General features: G+C 38.7%; 2 protein-coding genes across 10 annotated transcripts in view; one reads left to right on the top strand and one right to left on the bottom strand.

Annotated features, from left to right (window-relative positions):
* LOC124186391 (potassium/sodium hyperpolarization-activated cyclic nucleotide-gated channel 2) overlaps nt 1-27,934 on the bottom strand; it is a 164,884-nt gene that overhangs the window by 126,953 nt on the left and 9,997 nt on the right. The window lies entirely within an intron of this gene.
* LOC124186423 (dynein intermediate chain 2, ciliary) overlaps nt 280-27,934 on the top strand; it is a 46,584-nt gene continuing 18,929 nt past the window's right edge. The window contains exon 1 of the mRNA XM_046578144.1: nt 280-346. Coding sequence (XP_046434100.1) covers nt 281-346 — 66 coding nt within the window. The 5' untranslated portion in view covers nt 280. The remainder of the gene's footprint in view (nt 347-27,934) is intronic.

Below are 27,934 nucleotides of genomic sequence, written 5' to 3'. Positions count from 1 at the left end.
ACCTATCCTACCAGCCGCTTACCAAGAGGCTTATTATCTAATTCCATCGCTATATAACTGCGCGATTTATACACACGTACGTACGTACACATACTGTGTATAACAATAAAATAATCCCGGTTTTAACGGCAAGGATAACTCACGGACTGAGCATATAAATGGCCAAGCAAGATGTGTAACATCGCCACCGAGATATTTTCGCAAAACTTTAACGCCAAATCGAACGAAGAAATTTCCGAAATTAATTTTATCTCCGAATGCCCACTTTTTCAGGGTTTCTATGCGTTTTCGAATGCTGTTTCTGGCCTTTAAGCAAAAAACCGAAACACCGCGACTACTATTTACGGTAATGCGCTGCTGATCCAAGGATCCATCCGTTACCACGTCTTGGATTTCACGCCGTTTTATTACTCTCGAAGCCTCTAAATGTTATAGTGCATTCTTTTTTTGGAAGGCAAATGCATGGCCGGCACATGGCACCGTATGAATGGTTCAACGTGACCGAAGCACTCGACGCACTTGACGCACTACTCGAGTTCAACTAGCTCGAAAGCCACACACGCACACAAGTGAACAATGATCCATCGTCCCGTATGGTTTCGCCTTCCGTTCGACGTGAGAACGCAATTATCGACGGGCATGATGTTACACATCCGTTGATCTGACTTCCCTTTTGCCGCTAGGAATGCTATGAAAATTTTATTCGCTCAAGTCTGCGTCTGGTGTTTATCTTTATACCATCGTCACCATTGTGACTATTAAACAACTAACTTCCCAACGCATGAAATAAACCGATTTCAAGCATCAGCGTGCTCGTTTCTAACCGTTTTCATAGACATTTTGGAACATCTGTTCAAGCTTTTCGAGCTCTCGTTTTGGTTGCACACCGAGCTATGGCAATTCATGCAAATTAACCAAATTCACGGACGGTAATCGATCGATAACGACACACCGCACTCTGGAACAATTCTCCATGAAAGTTGAAAAACTTTCCAAACGTTGCGTCTGCTTCATGCGTTTATCAATTCGATAAACGAATGGAATAACGTTATAGAAAAGGCGTAGTTCGAAAGAGAGAAAAAAAATCGAAGCCTGTGGAACCAAAGGTAATTTAATGGTTACCAGAAGTCTATCAAATAACAAATTACACGTAAAAAAGACACGTGCATATATGGGTTGTAATTGCCTCGTTAGTTTACACAAATTCATAATATAAGCTGCAGACCTCGTATACCTAAAGTGGGAACATTTATGCTTTTTACTCGCGGTTGAACTGAGATCGAGTTAAGCCGGCTTGAATTACCACTTGGAATGGACGCGCAAGAGAAACGAAGCAGGCTCCCGAGGTGCAATATAATGGCTGCTGGTGCCCTACACGGTTCCCTTTTAGTATTTCAAGTGTTTAACTTGTGTGTACCACACAGTGTCTGCGGTAGAAGCGGCTGTAGATACACGAAGATATATAGATATATATATATATATACCCTGACAATAACTCATATCCCCCTGAACTCCAAAGTCACGAGATCAATTTTAAACGAAGACTGTGTGCAGCCGTATGTTGTACGTATGGACGAGTCACCTCTGTCCCCCATTTCACAGTATGGGTACGTCAAATTTCCTGCGAATGGCACGAATTAATCTTCCGTGAACAAGAAATCCTGACCAGCATTATTACCGAGTTACATACCTACGAACGTTAACATCGCCACAAGTTTGCCACCGAAGGATCCCTAATTTTCTTTCGCCAACAAAAAGAGAATTAAAAACAACTCGTCGCTGGTATGACAAGAGAAAAAAATTACACCGTACAAAAAACCCTCACGGTTTGACCCAGAAACAGAATTCGAGCAAAACACGTAATGCGACTGTTTGAACTTTAAAACTTAGTCAAGGGGACCTCTGCGAGTAAACTCTGACAAATTGGTGGGGAGAATGCAGTTAGGTTGCGATTATTTTATGAAAAGCATAATCTGCCAGACTGACAAAGAAGAAAAGTTGACAATGTGATGTGTTTCCAACCTGGTTTCAGTTTCTACTTATCACCTCGATTGACGGGTAATCGAAAGAATCATGATACTTGGAAGTGTGTGGAACTTTTGCAGATAAACTCAAGAAAGGCTTGTCTCATTCCGTTCTATCCGATTTCACATCACCGAGTAACTTTCACGCGTATGATCCGTGATACACGTGTACAGACCAAGGGGTGCGATACGTCATTGCCAAGTCGGCAGTAGGGGCGGTTCGTAGGGTCGTACCGGAAATTGATAACGTGCACGTTTCGGCACTATATACGCTCTTCCGGAACAACTTAAAGATAGCTCATTCACGCACCGGGTTCGAGCTCAAAGCACCACTGCAGAAACTCAAGGAGAGAGATGTAGATAGCGAAAGAGGGAGGGAAGAGAAAAAGAGGGAAAGGGCGCTCGAATGAGGAGAGGGATACAATATGGGTCACTTATCGATTGGGGCTCATGCTGGACTCTGTAATGTCTGCGGCATGCACGATACATCGCGGCGTGTGGGTACAGCCTGATCCGATTGTTGCGAAGATATTATCGCTGCGCAGAAACAAGCCAGCTAACCGTACCGGCTGCATCTGCTGGTCCGGCCGAAAGCAACTCTCTCGAACTCTGAGCAACTCAATAAACTCCGTGTAGGTGCTGCATGCAGTCCGCTAGAAATCCACTCCGATAACTCTGGACTGTACGGGTGTGAGGTCTGGGTCCACAGATCCCAGATTGCAGCAGCCACGCGGTACGGATCTAAAGTGCCTTGATGGATATGCCCGTCCCTTTGACTTGAGACGAGAGATTCGGTGAGTGAGGCATTTGCGACATGGTTGAAGACCTCGTCAGGACCCGAGCGTCTCATCTTCTCCCCTCAGAAATCAACGACTCTTGTCTTCCGAGTAGTAAGAGAAGGGCGCTCTTACTACTCCAACAAAGAGAGATTCGGAACGACACAAGTTCCAAATCCCAGCAGGTTTGACCACCCGTCGCATGCCTACCTCGAGGGTTCGAAGAAAGGGAATTTCGAAGTCGAAAGATCTCAATGACGCTTTTCCGTTTTTGTTTTAGACCCCTCTCGCCTTGTACACTCTCGTTTCTTACACACTCGTCTCGTGAAAATCTCACCGCGCACGAGGACGTTGCAGGTATATGGAACTTGAAGCGCGATGATCAAGTCAACATTGAACTCTGGGCGGTATTATAATTTGCTTAAAAGCATATTCTCGAACCATTTCGACCGTGGTTCCGATATTTCCGAGGAGAAATTTTTACCGCCACCAACGAACCAGTCGTCCCAGATATTATTCCACGTGGATGTTATAGGGCAAAGATAACTACGCCTGAGCTTTTCCCACGGGCAATGCTTTCGTTCCCTCCGTCACCTAGGATTCCGTCACTGCCGTGCAGGATTTGAATACGTCTTATGTCAATGACTCGAATGAAGTTCCACGAATACAGACCAAAGTCACCTGCTCTCTGGATCTTGCTTTTGATCATATAATAAGAATTAAACTCTAATAGAAATTGGAAACATTGAAAAAAAGACACTATCATTCACTTGCGTCTATGGCATCTCTTTTACAGTCAAATCCTTTTACAAGATGAAGTGACGTTCCTAAGATCAAATCAAGGTTCACATTCTGAGACTCTTCTCGATTTCACACGAGGTTGAAGTTAGTAACGTTAGATACTTTAACGATGCATGCTCAGAAAAATCGTTACTTCGCACCATTAGGATTGTCTGAAATTCAGCCAGTGAATCATAACAAAGAAAACATGTTCATAACTTGAAAAGTCAACTCCTTTGAAGTCGTTCTAAAATTGTACAACGATTTATTCCATGATGTTTTCACTAAGTTTAAACGAATTTGTACTTGATTTTCAGAAGACTCTAGATTTGATACATCAGATTTCCTCATAACTACAGATATTGTTGTTCGATGGTTGAATCCCACGATAATTTATGCGAAGTTATACTTCAAATCAATCTTTCACCGCTGAGCAAATACTGAAGGTGAACAGCTGTCTCTACTCGAATTAACCGTTCACGGTATTATGCGGGGTATATTTTCAGCGTGTAATTGCGTAATCGTCAAATGAAGTGGAAAAAACGGAAAAACAGAAGTGAGATGATTCAGCCGGTCTCGAGGAGGTTCTCGTTCAGGCCTGAGAAGCAGCAAAGCGTTTTTAATCCTCGTTTCATTTTTCATTGAAAATATTTACCGCTATCAACGGTATGAATGTGCCGGGTTATAATACATCGCGAAGTCGTGCTACGTAGAAAGGTTCTCAAAATTCTCCACTCGGAATTTCGAGTCGAGGGTTAAAGTGAATGAAGGTGAATCAAAGTAGGCCAAGTGTGACTGAATTAACGAGGAAAAACACGAACCTTTCAGAAAATCTTTATCATAGTGTAGTCTTAGCTTCTGCAAGAATCAGAGTTGCACTTAATGTCTTCGAGCACGTGAAAATGTGGTCATGACACAACATAGACGGCCATTTTTTCCAAAATGTTTTTTCTTCATCGAGGCATGATCAAAGCAAAAGAAAATGATTCTCCGCGACTTGAAAATTGGCATTATTCATATAAACCTCTTCATCCTGTGTCAGCAGTTGCCTCTTTATCTACTAATACTCCCAACAAGAAAACCGAACAATAATTAGCAGCTGTCCTTGAAGCTACTATTGCTATCATCGTTTCTGAGGTATCGACCAAGTAAAAAACCGACGAAAATCAATACCGAGCTTTTTTCATACCCATTGATCCATAACACTCAGGCTGCAGGATATCTCGACAGGAGAAAAAAGTTCTGAGAGGTTGGTGCCTCAATCGAATGGTCGTTAGCCCATTCGATTAACACGATGAAAGGGTCGGGACTCACACCTAATCAGAGTTAATTTTATCGAACTTTTTCTCAGGTTTGTCGTTGAAAAAACTTCTCCTTGTTTCAGTCGTGTGTAAAAAATGTGGCGAGAGTACCCGGATAAATTACCTAATTCAAAAATTTTCTTTTCCCCAACTTTTTTCAAGTATATTTCAAATGCACGAAAGCATATTTGACTCGAGCAAACCCTTCTTCTCAAGATTCTCGATTCCAAATAACTAATCATTCCGACTTTTCGTTAACGACTGATGAATGTTCACAATTCCGGACTCACGAAAAGAATCCTACCCTGCACACAACGCTCAAAAGCCGAGCCACCGAGAAGCTGAGTTAGCGACAAGTAATCCCAAAGTTTTGGGCTTGAACTGTTCTAAGGAGAAGTTGACCCGAGACATCGGTCTCGTTACTCCCGTTGAAACGTAGTAGCTCACAGGTGTGTAATATCCATCAAAAAGACGGGATGTCCGTTTCCGTGTTGCCTAACGAGCTAACCGCTGTATGAGATGCTTTGCACACCAAGTTGAACCGGCACATTGGCCAGTCGATGCCAGCCGCTGGATGCACCGTTGTCAGGGAAAGTGCTGTGCAGAAGAAATTCATCCTCGCGTTACCGGGCTGGTGAATGGAAAGGGTTTTCAGAAAAGGTATGCTGTACGAGAAGAGAAAACACCGAGACGAACGCCCAAGTCTAAGCGGACAATACCTGGAGAGCGCAGTCAAGCATCAAGCATCGAGCATGTAAAGATGGGTGTGTGCGCGTGTGTATGTTTGTGTATGCATGTGCGCATGTGGGATATACAAAACCGCTGACAATGATAAAAGCCGCATCAAAGAGGCCTTCCTTTTCAACGGACGCCTCTAAACAAACGGAGGGTGCGAGCCAAAGCGAGCGAGCGAGCGAGGCGAAGCGAGGCAAGGGTGAAACTGTTGCGATGAAACCACCACGGGTAGCAAAGAGCAAACAGGAAAGGGGGGCGGAAGATTCGGCAACAAAGAGCGTCGCGTTGGTGCATCGTGTGAAAAATAGTTCCTTTTCTCAACGAGCCATCCGGCTCTTGACTTTTCACTCTTCTGCAACTTCGGGCAGCCGCAAGTCTCCGAATATAAGAGAACTGGGTGAACAAGCGGATGAGTTGCTTCTGACCTTTGCTTCGTCGAACACCTTAGAACGGATACGATGTCGGGTCTCAAAGAGCTTCCGACTTATCTTCGGGTGAACAGACGTCTGGTAACAAGCGAGAGACTGCGAGACCTGCTCAATGCCCGTTGATCTTGATGCATCTTATATGCAGTTTGAACCTTTGAAGCTTTCGGTGCGGAAATTTGCTTTTACCTACTTCGAGTGAAGTACACGGTTCAATACGTTAGTATGTTAGTTAGTACTCCGGAGGTGTAGGTTTCAGAACAAACCACCGAAGAGCTAATTGTTGGATTTTCAACGCCGTGCGGTTGTCGTTGCGAAGTGTTCACCTCGAGCCGATTGTCACAAAAGGAGTTTCAGGTCACGTCCGCGAATATGAGATCGACGTGCCAAATGCTAGCTAAGTAGGGTATATCTGGCACATTTCTCTGTAATACGGCATCACCTTTAACCGGAATTCGGTTCAGTTTCCGAATTCAAAACGGCGCCGTTTCGTCAGGCTGTAAGTGTAAATGAGCACGCGATAATTACGTTCATGATTGTCTCGAGGATTTAGCCAAGTAGAGGGAAACGTTCCAGCTGACGGTAAGTGTTGATTAACGTATAAAACCAAAGATCAATTGAAACAACGCTGTTGCTCGGGATTAAATACCGCGTACGGTCCTTTACCAGACGTACCAACACCTCGAGGAACGTCCAATAAAAGCTTCGAACGGGCTTCCATACCTGGCCGAGTTCCGGGTGGAGGGTGTAGGACGCGAAACGAATAGAGGCCGACGTAATAGCTGACTGAGAAGATAAACTGAAGTACAATTATTGGGAATGACGGAGGGGCAGATGAAATACACGGTATTGTTCGGTGGAAAATCGATCGATAATTTTAGCTGTCGGGGTCGACGTGCTGCGGATACAGGGGGTCGTGTTCAGTCGATAAACCGTCTCTTTTAACGTGAAAAACAACGTTCAGGAAACTACCGGATATGAACATTTCAACGCTGACGACGGCTCTCTGAACCCCAAGTGTTACTTTACGCAAGCTTCGCTAATCCTGGTAATATCCAAACGTAACTAATGGACGATAATGGGAATTCTCTTCGTGTTTCAACAAGATTCACTTTCAGACGACGCAGTTTGTAATTCTGACATTCGGTACAGTTCGCATAAAGCGGCATGAATATTCTAGTTAGAATAGTTAGTCGAGTCGAGTGGCAATTCGACCGTTACTATAGCGGCTGAAAAAGCAATCATGAATCAAATTACACTTTCAAACTTTCCGTCATTCGACCTCCCCATTATTCAAGCAAATAATATCAAACCCGTTCGTTTCTTTCTCTTCCTCGTCGAGTTTAAGGCTTGAATTTATGCGTGTCAATTTTCCCCGCGTGGAATGAAGCTGTATGAATAGGTGCGACGGTGCTAACGTGGGAAGTGAAAATATGACGGGAGGAGAGATGAAAGGGTACTTGATGCGGCAACGCGAGTTGGGCAACAAAATGAAGGCGTATCGCGTGCAGTTTAAGCGGCAGCCGCCTAGCCGTGTGGGAAGACGTCATCTGGTAAATTTAAGATTAAGACGCCTAGTTCCCTCACAAACGGAGCAGCTTTAACTCTCCCCGGCCAACAACAAGATTTACCCACTTGGTGCTCGCGTCGTTTCTTCTCCTCGTCGACACTAACTAGCACGCCTTTTTATACCTAGCAACCAACCCTATAATCCACCGGACTTAACCACTGTTCGCAGTATCGCTGCAACGGGGGTAGAAAAAAATCGCGCAATCGAGTGGTCCGGAATGTGGACCAGTACTAATCCGAGAAATTCACGAAATCCACCCCGGAGACCCGCACCGACGACCCACATTCGTATTACTTGGCAATATTTTCAGGCTATTACCGTTTCACCGATTCCATCCGAATCGAATCATCTATCTCGGAGAAAAACCTGCGGTTAGTCACTCTCGTGTGGTAATTTTTAAACATACGCTGCCCGAGTGCCGTGCATTTTTTGAAACCCGGACGGTAGAATTTTGAATCAAACGTGCAACGGGCAAGTTTTATTGATCGCAACGAAGTGGCGAGATGCCACTTCAATGCGAAGTAAATTTATACCGTATACAAGCTGATGTTGTTGCTCAGAGTTGAGAGTCCGCTTTATCGGTGCAGGTCTTAGGGGACGTAATACGTGAGACATAATAACAGCTAGGTGGTACCGGATATCCGGTATAACGACGGGTGAATAAACTCTGGAACTCAAACTATTCAGGTAACTAATAAACCCTCGGGGAAAGGATATCTCGAGTGTAGGGTTATAGTCCTAGTCTTTGTCGATGTGGAAGGAAAATACCCTGGTGGTAGTCAGGAATTCCGCTGGGACGTTGCAGGAACAACATTCGTTCCTGCGCTACGGAACCACATGCGTGCAAACATCCACTAGCAGATGATGCGTTTGCGTCATTCGAATAACGTGTTTATAGTATCCAAGCCACGTCACTGATGTACAAAGTATCATTTTAACATGCATATCGCATGGCAAAATATTGTAACATAACAAAGTGATGTTTTTCAGTGTACCTATATTTTTTATTTCAAATTTTTAATAAAATTCCCTGAATCCTTTTCCTGACTATTTACAGTAGCTTGATAATTTTCCTGACGCCTACCAGTCCTAGGTACGAATAAATCGAAACAAAGGTTTGACGAACGGGTCAGAATTGTTCGAACAATTGTAAATTATTATCCATAATTTAGAAAAAAAAAACTGTGAACAGAGAAAGAGAAACGAATAAATAAAACCTGCGGAAAGTTGAGGCCTCCTGATCCGTGTCACCCAATAAACATCGCGATCGTTGAAAGTACTGAAAAAGTTTGAATCAAGTATTTCCCAAGGATTTGGAAGTTACGACCGATGTGTCAAGTTCCGAGCAGCTTCTCAACAGTAACGACGCTTCTCCTTTATACTGCAGTTTTCTTTCCACCGCTGCACGTACACAACGCACGTATTTCCAGCAGCCACCTTATAAACACAGCTTACGTTGTTATACCCATCTAACGCTCTGCATTGGTATGTATGATCTATCTATATGTACGTACATCGTGAAATACATTAAATGAAGTTACGTAAAGAGAAACGACCGCGAGTTATCGCGCGACCTCGAGAGCCATGCACCAGCGAATAGAGGTTCGTGTCTTTTTTTTTTCCAAGAGTACAAAACATAAAAAAAAAAGAAGAAGAAGAAGAAGAAGATGAAGGAGAAGAGAAAGAGGAAAATCCGGCGACGTAAAAATTTTTTTATACCTATTTTCTTCTTCCTCTCCATTCTCGTTGAATAAAGTGACTGATCCCTGCTTTTCAGCAGCCCGGTAACGCGCTTCTTCGATTTTCTTTCTCATGGATATGGGATGAAATTTTTGCTGGTACCGAAATTTTTTTTTTTTTTTTTTTTCAACATTGTTTTTTTCTTTGCTTTTCTTTAGACACAAGTCTACCTTCACCTTTATAGATGTGCTTGAATGCTTATAACCAGTCGTCAAAGGTATACAGTTTGGTGAAAAATTTTCTAAATAATAAAACAAAAAATTATTCATCCAAGGTGAACTGTAGTACAGTAATATTTGGGCGTGTAATTTTAACGGTGAAAGAAGTTTAAATTATCACAATCTACCTAATTTTTATGGAGATTTTGTTTTTTGTTTTCTCAGTTTGAATTCATTATTATTTTCACTTTTTTCCGTACATAATGATGACGGACACTGGTTTTCAATGAATCACTCAGCTTGACTAACTCAACTTTCACTTTATCAATTTTGTATCATCAAATTTCCGTTTTCATGCAATTTTCGAACGACTCTACTACTGTTTTCCACATTCACGCGAGCTGTTTGACCAGTGCAAGATATTATTTTATTACTGGTCGAGCAAAAGCATCAAACACATTCAACGAAAGAAAAAAGAATGAAACAAAAGAGAAAGGAAAACGATTGATCCAAGGAGGAGATCGTTTTTAAATCGTTAACATCCTCGTTCTCTTTGCTCCGGACAATGAGCTGAAATAAAGAGAAACAAGAAAATCGTGTACTGGAACGACGAGATAATTTGAAAACATTAAGATGTTAGAATCTGCGAGAAATATGCATATTGCGATTATAAAAAAAAATTGCAAGTAACCTGTCAGAATATTGTGATCTGTATACGTTATAGGTAGAAAAAAATTCTTTTTCGCACGGCGAGATTCTGCGCGGTTAGAAAAAACATCATAACAGATCCCAATAACGGGGTCGCGTTGCGCGAAAACGGAGAGAAAAACAGCTCGGGGCGGCTTTCCTCGAAACGCGATGAAGTTCAGTTATAGGTTTCTACACTGGCCATTCGCTGCCGTCCTAGATCTCACGTCAGTTTTTTTCCTCCTTTTTTTTTCGCTCACCAGATAGACAGCGAGAACAATAAATATTCCCTTCGATATTTTCTCGCACCTCACCCTTCGTTTTTACCTTTATTAATAACACGGTTCTGCACACCCGGTATTTTTTATGAGAAAGGTGATTATAGTGATTGTGTATCAAACACCTTGCCGAAAGTGATCAAACGATCTGCAAAATCTCAATTTTTCGTAGTATGATATCAGCGATGAACGAACTTTGTTAATTGTTCAATTTGGCGGAGCGCGATTATTAGTTTCGATTTGACATTTTAGTAAACTGCACTCTGATACTAGCAATGCCAGTTTGAAAAAGAATTTCATTGCTAGGAAAAAAGGGATGAAAAAGTATCAATATTTATATCGATTTCATCGGAACAGTGTTTGCAGAAATTACGCTAATGAGAGAAAACTTTCAAGGGTCAGGAATTTTGTTTTTTTCTGTGACTATCGTCAGTTGTTGCAGATTATGGTCTATCGATAATCAAATGAAGAAATTCATCCAACAAAAAGAATCGTAAAACCTTTTAGAAAGTGTAAATTACGGTGCGAACGAATTTGTATTTTTGATTTCGATCAACGAACTCGGAAACCGATCACCTTAATTTGAATGTTAAACTGTAAAATAAATACCTTGTCCAGATGCATAATAATTGCACTGTAATACTTGTGATAATTCCAAACTGATTGAACGAATGACGAGAATCTTAATCACGTGTGTGGAATCATGAGAAATTAAAACATCGCCTCGCTGGGAATTTCCCACATCATCATCTGCACACTAGGATTATATTTTGTTAACAAGATTGTCGATATTGAAATTTGCCAAGAGTTTTGTGAAATGGAATCAATATACCTCGTTACTGAGTATCAAAAAAAAAAAAAAAAATGTTTGTCAACTTTCGTAACACGATACGATTGAACAAACAACTGGAAAGTCAAAAAATGCGAGTCAACATCGCCCTGAAAAGCTAAACCTCACAGTTTTTATTCCCAACATTATTTATCACCGCATTTTTAGCTGAACATTGTAAAACCAGTGGATATATGCATAAAAATTACACATTACTTCTTCAAAATTTGATTATTCCGGCTGAGAATTATCGGCACGTCCTCGTCAATAGTGAAAAAGAAATATCTGCGTGAGAGTTTTGAATAAAATTGATTTGAAAAAAAAAAGAAGAAGCAAAAGAATAAGGAGTAAAAGAAGACGGTCCGTAAATGAAGGAACGTTTGATTTCAGTGACTGCTGCAGTGCGCAGAGGCAGGCTGCGGTGATTTTTCTTTGTTACGGATAGTCAATCAACGTCGACGAGGCCGGGGAGGTTTTATATTCAAAGCTGGAGTGAAGAATTAACTGATTGTGAGGGAAAGGAGAGTAAATAAAGCCGAATGGCGGAGAGAAAACGTTGAGGAAAACGAGTGGCAAAGAAACCGCAGGGTGTAATTAACATTTACGAAAAATCTCTTTCATCTTCGAAAACTTCCCAAGGATAATATTCTTTACCTCGAGTCAAATTTTCCAAAAATCTCGGCGAGATGAGTCCGATAGAGAGAAAAAAAAAAAAATGCGAAAAAAATAAAATGAGCCAAAAGTTACGGATAAGATTCTGAAAATTCTCAACCACCCTCCGAGAAGACAGGTCGATATTTCTTCCAACGACTTGATGCACCTTTTGGCTAATCGTAAGGTATTTTCATTCCCGAGAGGTTAAATCCCGCTCACCTAACTTATATGCACACAACTATACTTGTACATACGTATATGTACATATATGTATACACGTATATTATTTTACCGGGAGGGAAATTGGACGGCTCCGAACACTTCACGCCTCACTGTTTCACGTCTCGAACAGCGCGATCCGTTTCCAATTTACTGTATAATGCGCCTGATACGATGTATATCTGTACAAGCATCTAACGTATATTTTCTATAATAAATGAAAACATATGCGTTTTGAAGTAACGCGAGGAATTTCTATAAAATCAACAAGGAGACGAGTCGATTCATGAGAATGTTTTAAAAATTTATCATAATTTTAATTGTGTTTTTGAGTTGTTCCTTCTCTCCGAAGGAAAGAACCTTTCCATTAAACTCAACTCGATTGATTCGACGTTCGTGTATTATCATTTTTCGATTAAAAAGGTTCAAGCACGAGATCGAACCATTCTAATAGATGTACAACAATTTCGAAGCGATAGGCGCAGGCTTTTGTAAACGTTTTCTACTTTCCAGCTGTTTCTAGTTTTTTATCGTCGATGAGATCTTGTTAGCTTACGATTATAATGACTCGACAAATACTCAACGCACGATAATCTCCTAATAATACGAATGAAAAAGCTCAGTTTTTGGCGAACCAGCCTCCGTGTGGTCAAGGTTAAGAGTGAAGAAACAGAATAATTGATTGTATAAATGGAAGGACTGTAGGTAACGGCTTGATGCAAGGGAAAAGGTAACTCGGAGGGGTGATAAAATGAAATTGTATGTAATATAATAAACCAAGTTGAATGGAGAGGAAGAAAAATAAGGAGAAGAAAGAAACAGGGGAGGTAAAAAAGAGTCAGGATAGAATATATCTGTATACGTATACACGGATAGAGTATATACAATTCTCCACGTAATTAGGAAGGTCCCTTAGCTCTGCCAGCAGGGAAACCCAACGTTCCGAAATTCACGCCCCAAGTCACGGCCTAAAATACCAGTGTACAAGGCGCCACCTTCTATTCTGAAATATCATCCCTTGACACGCGTTCTTATGGTTATCTATATACTGGAAACAGCGATGGGTATAAGAAACGCATCACATTTAAAGAACTCGCGACTGAAAACCAAGCAATGTAGAGTGATCGAAAACCTCGCACGCGTGTGGGAAAAATTTTAGATTCTGTTCGTCGATTCGATATATTTTTAGCGAAGGATACAAATTTTTTTTTTCTTTTTTTTATAGAAACGAATTTCTGTTTTCTTTCGTTGACTCAGGTGTACTTGTTCGATCGTCCCGGAAGCACTTCGAAAAGTGAATGAAGATAAATCGATTATCGTGTCTGGAACAAGAAATAAAATCGCCTCGATATTCTCCATCGGACGAATTATACCGACAAAATTTTATCGCGTATTTCATAGCTAGTGAAATCCAACCTCAAGTTTTCAAATTTTTGTCAAATTAACAAATTTCGTACAGTGCACATTTTGGACGGTATACGAATGGCAGAAATTTTCGTTTCTCGTAACTGGAAGTCGAGAATCCGAAAGGCGGTGTATGTGAAGGAAAAAGGAAGAAATAAAATCTAAATCCAACGTTCAAAAGATCGCGTAACGTTTTTAACCATCGCTGGAGATAAAAGAGACTCGCCGTTTTTCTCTTCGGAGGTATTCGGTCCGAAGGCACGTTGTATTAATATGGGGATCTCATTAATATTCACCCTTAGCCGCGATCCGTTTCTGAGCCTTAGGACCTAAGGTGCTAAAGATCGAGATCCTAGGAAGAATTAGTGGGCGGTAGGGTGAAAGGCACCGGCCGCTGCCCTTGAGGAAAATTGAAAAGCTGGGGAAAAAGGGTCAGCTCGAACAGCGCAACAGTAACATCGAACACGGCGAATTACGTCATGGGTAAAATTTCTCCCGCGAACATAGAAGAGAAGAAATTGAAACAAACGGCTTTAGACGTGAAAATATGACGGTTATTTTTATATTCAATCGCTATAACGGATCTACCGTTACAAATTTTGGAAGTCTGACCTTGGATTCGCGATTAGCGACCACAAAAAACCCAAAGGTACTAATTTTCATTCTAATCCATTCATCCATTCTCAAGACGTCATTTGATTTTACAGAATTTTGCTATCCAAATAGTTGAAAAAGTAGTGAACTGATCGAAGCTAAAATCTAATTAGTTCTAAGTTTGGAAAAACCGCGTCGATTGATACAAAAATCATTGAAATCCGGTAACTCGTTCTCGAGATATCGTCGGACAAAAGAATTGATCACGTGCCTACATACGTGCATACATTCTCTGGATCTTGAAACGTCAACTTCTCATTTCGGGGTGATTACAGTAACTTACGTTTTTGTCTGAGAACAGAGTTAAAAAATAAAATGAAATGGAATAAAACAATGTTTAAAAAAATAAATAAATGTTGAGATCGATAGAGAGAGAGAGAGAGAGAGAGAGAGAGAGAGAGATAGCTTTGGAGCTCGGACCGCGTTGCAATCAAAATGAAATATCGGCTTGCATATGTGGCACCGCATCGGTCGACTGAATCTACTATCACGGGTCATAATTTTAACCTTTCCTGGACGAGAATGTTATTCGGTGTGGGTTTGTTCCAAGGACATCAAGAACCAATGAAAATTCATTTAGGATCGAGATTCTTAACCGTCGGAGATGATTGTACATATTACTTTACAGAAACGCAATTGAGAGGAATAAATCGTTGTTACAGTTGATATCGAAAATAGAAAGCAAGAAAAACACGCACCGTCGCATTAATTTGCAATTTATTCGGTAATCGAGCATGCAGCGCGCATTAAGTGATTGAAAAAAAAAATAAATAAAAAATCTCAGACCATAAAAAAAACCAGTTTTCATCATTTTTTTTTTTTTTTTAGATCGTTTTTTTTTCCTTTGCTGTATCAACGAAGCGAATACACTCCGATTAGAAATATAAAAATATTGTAAGCAAGATTGTGATCCAATTTTTCTTTCACACAGGTTTGCCACAACTTTTTTGGAAAAAAATTCCATGACACTTCCAGGTTTTTCAACACCTAAACCCTATACATATTTCTCCCTTACATTTTCTCAGTTCCAGTAAGTTACTGAAACCTAAATCGTTCAGCTCATTAACTCTGTATTCGCGGCAAATTCAATTCGAACCGAAGAAAAATATAATGTAAAAAAAAAAAAGTCAGCCTAAGCTAATTTGTTTTCTCGACGAATAAAAAGTAAACTCGTTACCTCAAAAAATAATTTCTAATTCCCACGATGGAAAACTGATATTTCACAGTTTTTTCCACGACCAAATTAAAAATCTCCCGACATTTCATTCAACACAATTTCGCGCCTATATTTATGTAGTAAAATTGTTTTTCTCTAACGCGTTGCAAACATTAGTATAAAAAATGAAAGCACGTGCTTATTCGTGATTCAATGACTAAAAAATACAGCTGCGCAAACTGCGGTAGAGTAAAAAAATCAGCGACAATGATAATGATGATGATGATGATGATGATGGCAAGGACAAGTACGATAATAATAGTAGGAGGTAAGCCGCGTTGTCTTATCATTGCGAACACGTGCAGCACTGCCTGACAGATCGGGTTGCGTTCGGTTGGAATATGAAGGAAAGGAGAGACTGCGTGCAGCGAAGGTAAAGTCGCGTGCGTGAAGTCGTTAAATTAATACGAACGAGGGGGGGGGGGGAGTTGTAGATTCGCGGTTAAATACGCATTATGACGATTACAAATTAGTAATCACAGCTCGACGTCGGCACTCGCCACACGACGGGTCGTTCGTCAAAAGGTTTTGAAAAAGTTGAAAACATAGAAAAAACGACGAGGGAAGTAAAAGTCTTGACGGTTTTAAGGGAAAATCGTAGTTTTGGAACAGTTCGTTTTTCCGGTGTTACTTCAGGATTGATTCATATTTTCCAAATTCAAATTCATCGATGTTGTTGTAAAAAGTAATTACAGTGACTTTTTATTCGGTTTTTCATTACCTTGATGTTACTATTTTAAATGTTGTAAATTACTAAGCTTGGTGAGAAGTAAAACAGCTTTGTACGAACCTCGAGATTTGCGAGTCTGAGAAACAATGATGAACTTTCGGCATGAAGCCGTTGTTAATTCGAAGCCATCATTTTGGAAGCGATGGTTTATTTCACCTTATTTCTCCCTCGTTCGATTATATGGAGATGCGTGGTATTGAAAGGAGAAAGAGTGCTTTGATTTCAAAAAAATACAAAAATCAATATTGAAGATAATAAAAGCTTCGTTTTCTATTTCATCACGGTTGCGTTTATATCTGTATAATATATCGATAATATCGCGGAAATTTCGGAATTGCTTTTGGTTTTTTAAACAAAACCGAGAAAGAAGAAAATTAAACGGTCGAAGTGATGAAAAAAAAAAAAAAAAAAAAAAAAATGGTAATTTCGTATTCCGTAGAAGAACGAACTTGCGTTTCAAACTTTACAAGCTCTCGCGATGTTCGCCGCGAGAAGCGTGAATTAACGAGCTTTGTGCGACCCAAGATAAAATACATATAGTATACATGTATAATACACATACGCATGTAAGAAGAAGAGGAAGAATAGGAAGAAAAGGTGCAATTTCGAAGCGCCAAACTCTTAGTCGAGGGATAGTAATTGAATTTTGGTCTCAACGAAATAAGCAGCACGACTCCCGTTGTTCAGTCTTTTTGGAAATCTAATTGTAACTGATTCGGATTCGGCCGGATATTTCAACATTATAATTACAGAGCGAGGAAATCATGCGTTTCACAAAATGAAGAAAAAATCAGAGTTAAACGAATCACGCTTTCAAAGAGGAACAAAACCATTATTGGTTAAAGACTGTCGTTTTTAATAGAACCTTTTATTCTATACGGAATTATTCATATTTACGAACAACTTGAGCGATATTTGTACTAAATTAATTGATATCTACCAAATTTATTACAATTAAATTCATTGTCAACAACAGTTGGTGAAAATTTTAGAACAAAATTACTTGCATTTAAGAAAATATAGCAAACAGATTGTTTGTAAATATGCATCAAAGAATTTTTTCAATTTTTCATCAAAACTCTATAAGAATAAAATCATTGCCAGAATTAAGTGTATCTGACCACCCTTGCCGTAAAAACAATTCCTTTATAAATTTTTAATATTTTCGAATGTGAATTAATCGGTTTCACGGTAACTTTGGTCACACCCCTTAATTTAATAATCGTTTTGACAATATTGGACGATAGCCGTTCTCTATATTTTACTATACCATATTTTATTTTATACTATATTTTATTCAAGTCACTCGCACGCGTTTGCTACATTATGCTCTGTCAATCTTCGCTCAAAAGTAAAACTTTTTGAACAGTTTTTTTTTCCTTCTTCCCTTCACGACCACGCCGTTGTTCCCACGAATTGGAAAATTGTCATGTATACACGTATTCTGCTATAATACTTATACATATGCTTAACGACTGGTTTATATCAACTGCTGAGAGTCAAGGCTGCAAAATATGGCTAAAAGCTATGAATACATAACTTGCGTTACAGTTTTTATAATTACACAGGCATATTTGTTCCATTATTTGACATATTTTGGAACGAAAACATTTTCGAAACTTCGAATGCAGTTTATACATTGGTCATACAATGCACGTGTGTATATATCTGTACATATGTACGTACTTATAGAGGGTTTGGTTCGAGGTTGAGAGAATATAAATCCTGCAGGTTCAAAAGGCTTCCGCATCCCTCGAGGGGTTACAGCGGTACTTTCAACCACCCTTATATAATTCCGAACCCATAGAATAACAAATTTTTTTTAAACACGGTTTATAAACTCGTTTTTTCACACGCGGTATACATTTTATGCATACATTTAACAAAAAGTTGCTAATTCTCACAGGGTTTCAATTGTGAAAATTAAAATTCGGCTTGGCATAATCACTATTAATGAATAGAAAACAACATGTTAAGGTGATCCTTATTAAGGTGGTGAAAAATTTTTTCCGTATCACCCTCAAAATTCACTTTAAATAATTCAAAAACAATTCCGATTTTTTCAAATTTTCATCTCTACTCTAACCCTCAACGCCAACAGGATGGATTTCCTCATTCAAGATATACGTATTTCGTAAATGTTCTCAGTGCATATACTTTACTGTAAGAGTAATAATGTTCAAAATAAATCTATAACTTCCTGAAAATGAAAAGAAGTCACATTGTGACTTTTTGAACACTTTAACTTTAACTCTTACTAAAAAATATATACTAATAATGTGTCCGAAACACGCGTGTTTTAAGTGGGAAAATCCACCCTCTTACAGTCACTGGTTATACAATTGAAATAAAAATCTTTAAAAAATTAGTTTAAAGCTGATTTAGGGGGGGGGGGGGGGGGGGGTGTGACCTGGAAAATAATCGTCAACACCCTACATAAGAACCACCCTGATATATATATTTATATTTATATATATTTGTGCGGAAAGGAAAACCGCGACGCAGCCTCGCGTGTAACGCTTTTTGAGTATCAAGTATCGGCGAAAGAATGCGTCTCGAATTCCATCCGCTTTCGCTTGGATATAATACCTAGCCGTGTACACATGCATTTAGGTAGCAGGCCTTAAACGTTTTTCCCGTCGAGATAAGAAGAGGAAAAAGAAACCTTTTCCTTTTCGCTTCTCATTACCACTTGGAATTTGTGTTGGTGGGTTAGGTGGTAAAGTGCCTGTTTAAAAAGGGCAGGCAAGCAGCTCTTGTTCCCTCAACCTTGATGTGGCTGACGGAGTGAAAAGAACCAGAAACAGAAATAGAAGAAAAAAAAAAAATAAAATAAATAAAATAAAATAAGAAGAGGAAGAAGAATAAGAAGAGGAAGAATAATTCGGAAAGTGAGTAATTGCGCGATGCTCGAGCTTTTCACAGCTTTTTTCAAACGCGTTCCGCCGTTTTCTTTGCAAGCCGTACCTTATATACAAGCGTCGCATTTTTCTTCCCTATCTAACTGCGTACAGAGTTCATCATTATGCTTCGTCGGCTTGCTTTGTCCCCTCCTAACATTTTTTCTCATTTTCTCCTGTCGTTACGCACGCAGCTGAGTCTCGTCAAGATTCGGAAAATTTTCCGCAGTCGGCTGTTAACCTTCGTGTAAAATTCCTTATCAAATTCAAAAGGTGCGTAAAATGAAATCGTGATACACGTATATGTACCAATTGATTCAACAAACTTCGAGGTACATATAAACATTCCAAAACAGCGTCCTTGTGATTTTCACTCAAATCTATCACATCAACTGAATTTGAAAATAGACATCAAACGATTACTCAATTGGAAATCACAATTCGTTGACGGTCCTAGAATTTTCCGCTATTCCCATTTTTGGTTGGAATACGAAAGTTTTTCATGTTCGCAAAAACTCGGAGACTCCTATAGCTTGACTTATTTTTCTCAAGATGTGGTCAGTTTTGATTCAACCGAAGCTGCATCGATGCATAAAATTCCAATGAAACCGGTTGATCCGTTCTCGAATCACATCGGACAAAAAAACATTCATATTTTTTACGAACAAACTCAGAACCAACGGATCCGACTTCGCCCAAAATTTTTACCAATTGTAATTTCTTTATTAGGAAGAACCGCATGTATAAAGACCAAAACCGTTAAAATTTGTTAATGAGTTATCGAAATGAGCTAAATGTATGGCAAAAAAAAAAATAAAAAAAAACCGACTCCACTGCAATTCATTTCGCTGTAAAAAATGCCTGATTTAATTGTTACAGGTTCGTAGTAACAATGACTAAAATTAATCGAATTTCAATTAAATCGATTAATTTTTACCGATTCAATCGAGTTGCGTTCCATTGTTTTCAGCCTATTGTCAGTGGCCATCGCTAGAACGTAGGTCTAGTGCTTGTATCAGACAGTAGTAAGAGGTGATCGTGGTCAGCCAGGCTGCAGCAACTCTCGCGTCTGACCATACACTGACCGTAATTCCTCAACGCGATACGGAACAACTCTCAGTAGTTACAGCGGCTCTCTAATCAGACGTGATGCTGATTGCGAGAATGAGACGAGCTCGATGCCGCCGGTAGCTGACTTTCAGATATTCTCACAATCAGTGGGATCGGACCTGATTGTGAACCGTCGTAGCGAATGTTTATAATTATTCATAATCAATGAATAACAACTTTTACACTTTTGATAATCCAGGCTTTTCAGATTGTTTATAAATTTTCACACGCAATTACAGACCTTGTTGTAACTATAATACGTTATAATTTTTCGTTTATACATTATGCAAAGAGCGTCTCTTCGAAGTGGTAAAAAAAGAAAACTGTCTTTCCAAAATATCGATTGTGTTGCGAAAGAAGAAGCAAGAGTTGATTTAATTTTCTTCGCTTAATTTTTGTTCCTTGTTTTCTTTCTTTTTTTGTTTTTTCATTTTGGTCAAATTGTTTTCGTTTTATTCTCTCTACAGTTTGTCTTGCGAAATAATATACGAGTTTCAACTTCGGTATGAAATATTAAACAACGTCTCGGGAACTGGATCATAGACTATTTACAGGTGTATACAACAACTAGTCTTTCATTTCAATGTTCAATATTTGATTTAAACGATTCGTAATGAAGAGCGAATTTTAAATACCGAGTTCATAATTATTTCCACTAATCTCGATCATGCCGGCTGAAGCTGAACGATAAAAGGACTCGAAAGAGATTCAGAAACGTTAGTAGTAACGATCTGGGGAAAAGTCCGACAAGCCGCGGCTATACTGCAAATACCATCAGCTCTGACGGACAGTCGGACTGACTGACTACTCCCTGGCAGTAATCCCTAATCTCGTAGGATGAATCGCTGAAGAGATTGCGTTGAACGATCGTTTTAGTAGGCGGATGAATTCCCCGGCTGATCGCTAATTCCTACAAAAGCATTTCCCTCAATTTTCAGTCGCTCTAAATTCTCCAATAGCCGCTCTTTCATTTTCATTCGTTTATTCGTTGCCTTTTCAATCCCAGGACGTTTTCACGCAAGTTCCCGTTCAGTGCCTATTAGAGTATTTCGAAAAAAAAAGTTTATGTAAAAAGATGAGCTTTCCAATTTGTGTGGAAGATCGCGCTCATTTGATTTTTCACATTTTTTTTTTTGCAGTTGTGAAGAAACACGCGATATCAATTCGTGCGGCTAACTTGTCACTCATTCAGAATCGTGTCTTTTACCAGAACCTTCCTTAAACAAACTTTTAAGAGAGCGCCATGGTGGAAAATCGCAATTTTTTTTTTCCGAGACACCCTAACGCCTTTACAACTCTAGCAAAAGTCAGAAGGAAAAGGAAAAAAAAAAAACAACGCAATTGCAAATGGATTTTCCACCTGGATGAAAATTCGTCGAAATTTCCAGGTCGTCAAACTTACGCGATATTCACGTATGCATATGTATACAGATTGCAGGGAAAAGAGTAGAAAGAAGAATGAATACATGGGGGAGTGAATCGATAGAAATCGGAAATAACATCACAGACGGCCGACTCGCCGCCGTTTCGAGAAACAAAAGACGATCGCGTATAGATATATCACGCGTGTAACTTCAATTCTAACTCATTGTGAGTTGCGTTTTTACCTTCAAAAATCTTTTTCTTGCGTAAAATTTTCTCGCCGGGCAACACAATCGTTGCGAGGCAAATTTATTCGATTTTGATATACTTCATTGACTGAATAATGGAAGATACTGGTGATAAATAGCTACTGCAGTTACATTTTCAAACGAATTTTGATGCATTCGTTTGTTTTTAATTTTTCGAGAGAATTTTAAATGAAAGAAAATAATAATTCCTAATTATTCCACTTATTGTAAATTAGAAAAAAACGCAATGATGATTTTCTGCTGGAAGAAAAAATTATCAATAAATCATCGAAACACAACGATTTGAGAGAAGAGAAGTAAAAAAAAAACTTATAATTTATGGTTATCGAGAAGAAAAATCGATACTTGCATCCCGTGATAATAAATTTCCGACATGCTGGGACAATGATGTAAAGAATGTATTCGATCAGGGCCCCTAAATGGTCAGGATTCAAGTTTATTGGAATTGGCTAGAAAAGCTCTGCCCTTAAGCATTGTAACAACAGTAAAAAATGAAACACGAAGTATAAATTACTATCCCATCTGATCCAGCATCTTCCTACCGAACGTCTTACAGGCGCCTATATCGTCAGGTACTTATCGTTGCGTGTTAGAGAATAGAGAGAATATCATGATCTTTGGTCGTTAAGAATTGTTTGGGTGTAAAACTGAAATTCTACAACCAAGATTAAGTGGCGAACACGCGATACAATCAAAACTCGAGTTCGCCGTGGCGAAAATCAAATCCTGTAATCTGTAATACAAGATCGAATTATTTCTCTTGTACAACCAACGATTGAAAATAATTGAGGCAAAAGCTTGCGGTGGAAATAACCTCAATATTATGACTCATCGATTTACAGCCGTTTGAAAATACTTCCGTTATAAATATCCGAGTGTCTTCATTGTCCAGATTTTTCTGTTGCCCGATAAATTTTTCAGTAATTTCTTTCAGCATTCTATAAAATTTTACAAAGATACTTGAAGTTTAAAATCAATTAATACGAAAAAATTCCGCAGATCCGAACTTTTCACGTATGTTGCGTGATACGATCTATTTTGAAATCGACCGCTAAAAAGCACCCGGAAAATATGTTTCTTCTCTCTTTACCTTCTTCTTCTCGTTCCGCGGGTATTAGAAATGATTTCAATAATTCCACAGAAATACCTTTGAGGATAAAATACTGAAATTTGTGACTCGATTATCCGTTCTTCCACTGCGAATCCGGTTCCTCCCTAAAAGTATGAGAAAGTGAAGGTCTTCGAAGAATTTTTGGCGGTATGCACGACATGCGGGAACGATGCAGGGAGCATCGAACCCGGTTCATGCGGCAAGGAAAATAATAAGCGGTGGTCGAAGCGGAGGGTGAAAATGGCAATCGGATGATGGATAAATATTTATACAGGTGTCGGGGAGCCGGGAGCCCCGGTAAACACCCTTCAGGGAGATCGATATCTCGGATTACCGCTCTCGCTCTGTCATTGGCGATTAAGTAAAAGAGCTAGAAATGGGATTACGCGGTGCAGGATTTTGTCGACGCGACGGGATAATTCCAAGAATCAAGTGAAAGCCGCTAAAGTTACGGCCGTCGCGTCGGTTCGAGTGCATTTCAAGACTGGAAAAGAAGGTCTGAAAGGGACAGACATTCGTAACAAGGGATGACCACTGAGATAAAAATAATCGTTGCACCGATTAATCGAGTATTTTGTAACTTTTTTTTTTTTTGAAACTGTGCATTTGACACCAAAATTTCGTAAATTTCACTTATTACATCAAATAGATGCTTGGTAAGTAAGACCATGGTAATAATTGACACTCTAATCACATAAATTGATATTGTATTGCATCGTTCGTGGGAGTAAAAAACAAAACCGATTGTGAAGAAAAATAATCGAGTCGGTCGATTAATCGGGTATAATCCATTATTTTTTATCATTCTTACCGAAACAAGGATTGGTCGCATCACAGCAAGCTTAATTTATACGTCTGAAAGCAAATCGTGCTTCACACAATTATTCAAATTTTTAGAAATGATACGCATAGTCTTTGCTTTGTTATTATGCTTGCAGCGTGGTAATTGCGGAAAGTTCGGAGGATTGATGAGGTTAAAATAGAGAAAACACGGATTTGGGTCGAAGGTAATAATGTAGGAAGATTAGAAAGTAGGAGGGTCGGAATATCGAATTTTCCAAGATTTGATAATCTATTTTACAGAATTCTTGAAGAGCAGTGAGTCGAATTATAGAAAAATCGAAGTGTGAAACTTTATAGTAAAAAAATTGCAAATGAAAACTCGTAAAAAAATAAAAAGAACGAAGCGAAATATTGACGGTTCTATGTTTTATATTTCTTTACTTCGCGACCTCTCTGTCTTTTTTACCCTTTCTAAAATTCAACTTTCCGCATTTCAAACTCCTTTCAATTATCCCCATCCGATTCCGATATCAGTATAAACGTAAAACACAACCAGGATTATTACACGAAATTATACGTCAGACAAAGTTAGAAATTCCCGAAGCTTTAATAAATTTCGTTACTCTAACGAGAAGAAAACTGTAAAACCCGATTTCCTCACTTCGTCGTCACTCCGAAATCATCCCCTCAACAACACTGCACAACAATATTCTAAGCCACGATTGGATCCGGCACGATTTTTCACCCTTTTGCACTTCCATTTGTACACACATGTGTTTTACTCACACTATCACCCACACCGACATCAGAGACTGGAGTCTGTGATATTTTTCAACATTTTTCACCTCGATTTTTTACCGTCATATTTTTGTCCTAGATATTGGAAAAAGAGCAGAAAAAAAACATGGAACAACTGTTCTGCAATTTCGTTGCACGCACGCTTCAAGGTTTTTTTGTTTGTTTCATTTTTTTCATCCTTCTACTCGTCACATTGGTTCAAATTTTCAATCACATACACTCTTATCCTTTCTTTATCAAATTTCATTTTCAAGCAATGCGATATTAAACTGTTTTTTTTTTTTTTGTTTTTTTTTTTTTTAATCTTTCCTTCAACTGGCGATATAAATTTCAACACACAATATTAATTAATATTTTACACCGCATCGCGATTCCGATTAATTTGACCGCACATATTTCCCGCGGGTATATAAAATATTTCAGGGTAGAGGCGATGGAGAATTTAAGACGACGCGCAGTATAAAATTTACTATAAACAGTATCGAAATAAAATCCCGGTGTATAACTAACAAAGCTCCATAAACGTCTGATTCTCCCGCAGAGTTTTTATAACATGGAGTTAGTTGTGCCGGGTCACTTTGTACGTTATAGTTTTATGATCGAGCTGCCTCGATACCTCTTCGCGAGACAGAAACAAACAAGATATAACCTTCCAAGTATAGTTTAATGCATCAACTGCATACTCGCACTCGCGTACTCTGCAACAGCACGTGCAACTATCGCCTGCAAAACTGCGGAATTGCGAATTGAACTGCTCTGCAGACTGTACACAGCTTATGTAGGTATAATAAGTTGGAAACGAGGGAAAACTGGCTCAAGAGATATCCAATGGCGCACGTATAAGCATATATGGGAAATTCCGTGCCAACTGGACCAACTGCTAATTCCGTCTGGAGATCTGATTCCCGTTTTTTTTTTTTTTTTTTTTTTTTTTTGTTCAAGTCTAAAATTAGAACGTCCCTAATTATCGTCCTTCCCGCTTTTTTCTTCTATCTGAAAAGTTACATTTATACGTGCACGCGATTCTTTTTCTTTTTTTTCTACCTTTACGTTCGAGCCAAATGGGAGGTACATAAAATTGCTTCTTCGAAATGTCGACGCTGTTCAAGTTTGAAAAACAAAATCAGCAAACTGCAGGATAGAACGAGAGTAGACGGAATCAAATCTGAAATCGTTATACGGGAATGCCCTGTAGATAGGCGAGCGCCTTGATGCAGGTATTACAATAAACTTTTTTAACCAACGCGCTTCGAGAATACTTGCTGTACTTGTACCGTATAGTTGTGTACATATGTATAACGTATGCTCGTACATAGACAGCTCAAGTAGGTGTCTGTTCCTAACGATCAATATAATCTCGCGGTTGCTTGATGACAAATTATACAGCATCAACGCCACACCGCTTATTGCGTTATATATGCCTGAGCATCCAATATGCATATACTTATACAATATATAGTAACATGATAATAAATTCTGAAGTTGAACGCGGTTCAACGATTCGAACAATTTTCTTCGTTGTTTGATTCCGGAGGAATAAATGTCGCTAATATACAATAATTTTAACAGGGAAATCTCAAGGCTTATACGTTATGAAATCAAATTTTGTACATAAAGAAGAAAAGAAAATTTACAATGTAAAAGTTGTGCGAAACTCGATTGCACTCGATCGTATGGGAAGATTTCCGAAAAATAACATTCAGTGGAGAGAATTTTTGATAAAACAGAAAGTTACGTAATCTCAACAATCTCATCGAATGTAAAATGGGATAAGAATAATCAATATTAGAAAATATTTATCTCAGTTTCGATCTTGAATTATGATTCTTTCAGGCGATTCGTCTGTATTTTATTCACATGACATAAACATTTCCTGCGATATGCGAGAAAAAAACGCGTGCTTTGAGGCGAAAATTTTGTTTTCAGGACATTGTCAAGAAAATCGACTATAAAAGAATTCGGTTGTAAATAATGTCGAGAACTTAGAATTCAATGCAAAAAAACCAACTACCAGGCAGATAAAATGAAGATTATCCAAAATTGCGTCGAGACGGCGTTACGTCTGACTTTTTTTTACATTAGCGAATTACCCAGAGAGTAACCTATATTTCCTACAGTCGTAGGGAAGTATCAGTCACTGATCCGTGAAAGTTGAACTCAGGTAGCCTGTTATTACTTTATCTTTCTTGCCCACCCTCTATCTATATACCCTTACAATTAGAATAAACAAAATCGGTATAGTACACATATAAACAGTATTATACAGAGCAAAAATGTCACGTCGAGCTGTAATACTTATAAAATATAAGTATGTATAATTCAGAGTCGTTTAAAATATTCATCAAGAGCTTAATTACTGTCAAACTCATTTCGAAAGTTTCGACTCTGCAAAACACGCCATTGAATGATAATAATAACGATGACAGCATCAAGAATCAACACAGCAAGTGTAACTTTATATGCACACAGGTGTAATGCTCGAATTAATCATTCGTGAAAATCGTCATCCGCAGATCAGTAAAGTTTTGAGAAGTCATTTTTTCCACCTAGAGCGAATGGTGAATAGGTGTTATAAAACATCGTTTTAACTTGCAAAAGTTGGGCAATATTCGAGCATCGTAATTCGCCGGTTCTTATTTTTATTTTATTTTTTTTACCCTCTTGTATTGATCGGCCTATTATACAAGCTGTACTTTTAGCAAGCATGCGGGCGAAGTTTCGAATCGACAAAAAAAAAAATTCTCTCAGTTTTACAACCGAAATTGTGAAATATATATATATGTATGGGTTATACCACGCGAAGCGAACAAACGCATCTGACCTTTAACATTTTTGATTTTGTTCAAAATTTTCTCTCCAATTGTCCCAACTCTGAAACAGTGGGCTGATTTTTTTTTTTTAATTTTTCATTCAACTGGTTAATCATTTATAAATATTGAGGGTGATTTTGAAAAGCAATTTGTTTTAAATTCTCAAAAAATGCTCAAAAACTGTATTTTCTTTTAAAAAAATTTCAAGACCGGTTCCAAGCACGTTCGACTTTTTTTTAATCAACTTCATAATGAAATCGGTCTATTTCAAGTGAAAAATACAAAAAGTTCGTGATCAAAATCACTCTCGATACTTATAAATAATTGAACGGTTTAATAAAAAATTCTACAAAGAAACAGAGTACTGTTTCATAGTTGGGACAATTGCAGAAAATATTTTGAGCAAAACGAAGAATGACGAGGTTCAGGCGTTTGTTGGATTCGCACGGAATTCTCCATACACATTATAAGTTTTGAGAGAAAATTTTTGAATCAAGTTTTTCTGTCTCGTAAGTCGTGAATATTTGCAAGAAAAAATATTCGATTCGTAAAATCCTGCCAAGCAAAGTGCCTTGTAAAAATTTTTATCAAAAATTACGCAGCATTTCCAA

The sequence above is a fragment of the Neodiprion fabricii genome, chromosome 1 (assembly GCF_021155785.1).
Source record: "Neodiprion fabricii isolate iyNeoFabr1 chromosome 1, iyNeoFabr1.1, whole genome shotgun sequence".
Taxonomy (NCBI): domain Eukaryota; kingdom Metazoa; phylum Arthropoda; class Insecta; order Hymenoptera; family Diprionidae; genus Neodiprion; species Neodiprion fabricii.
This window is presented reverse-complemented; position numbering and strand designations above follow the sequence as displayed.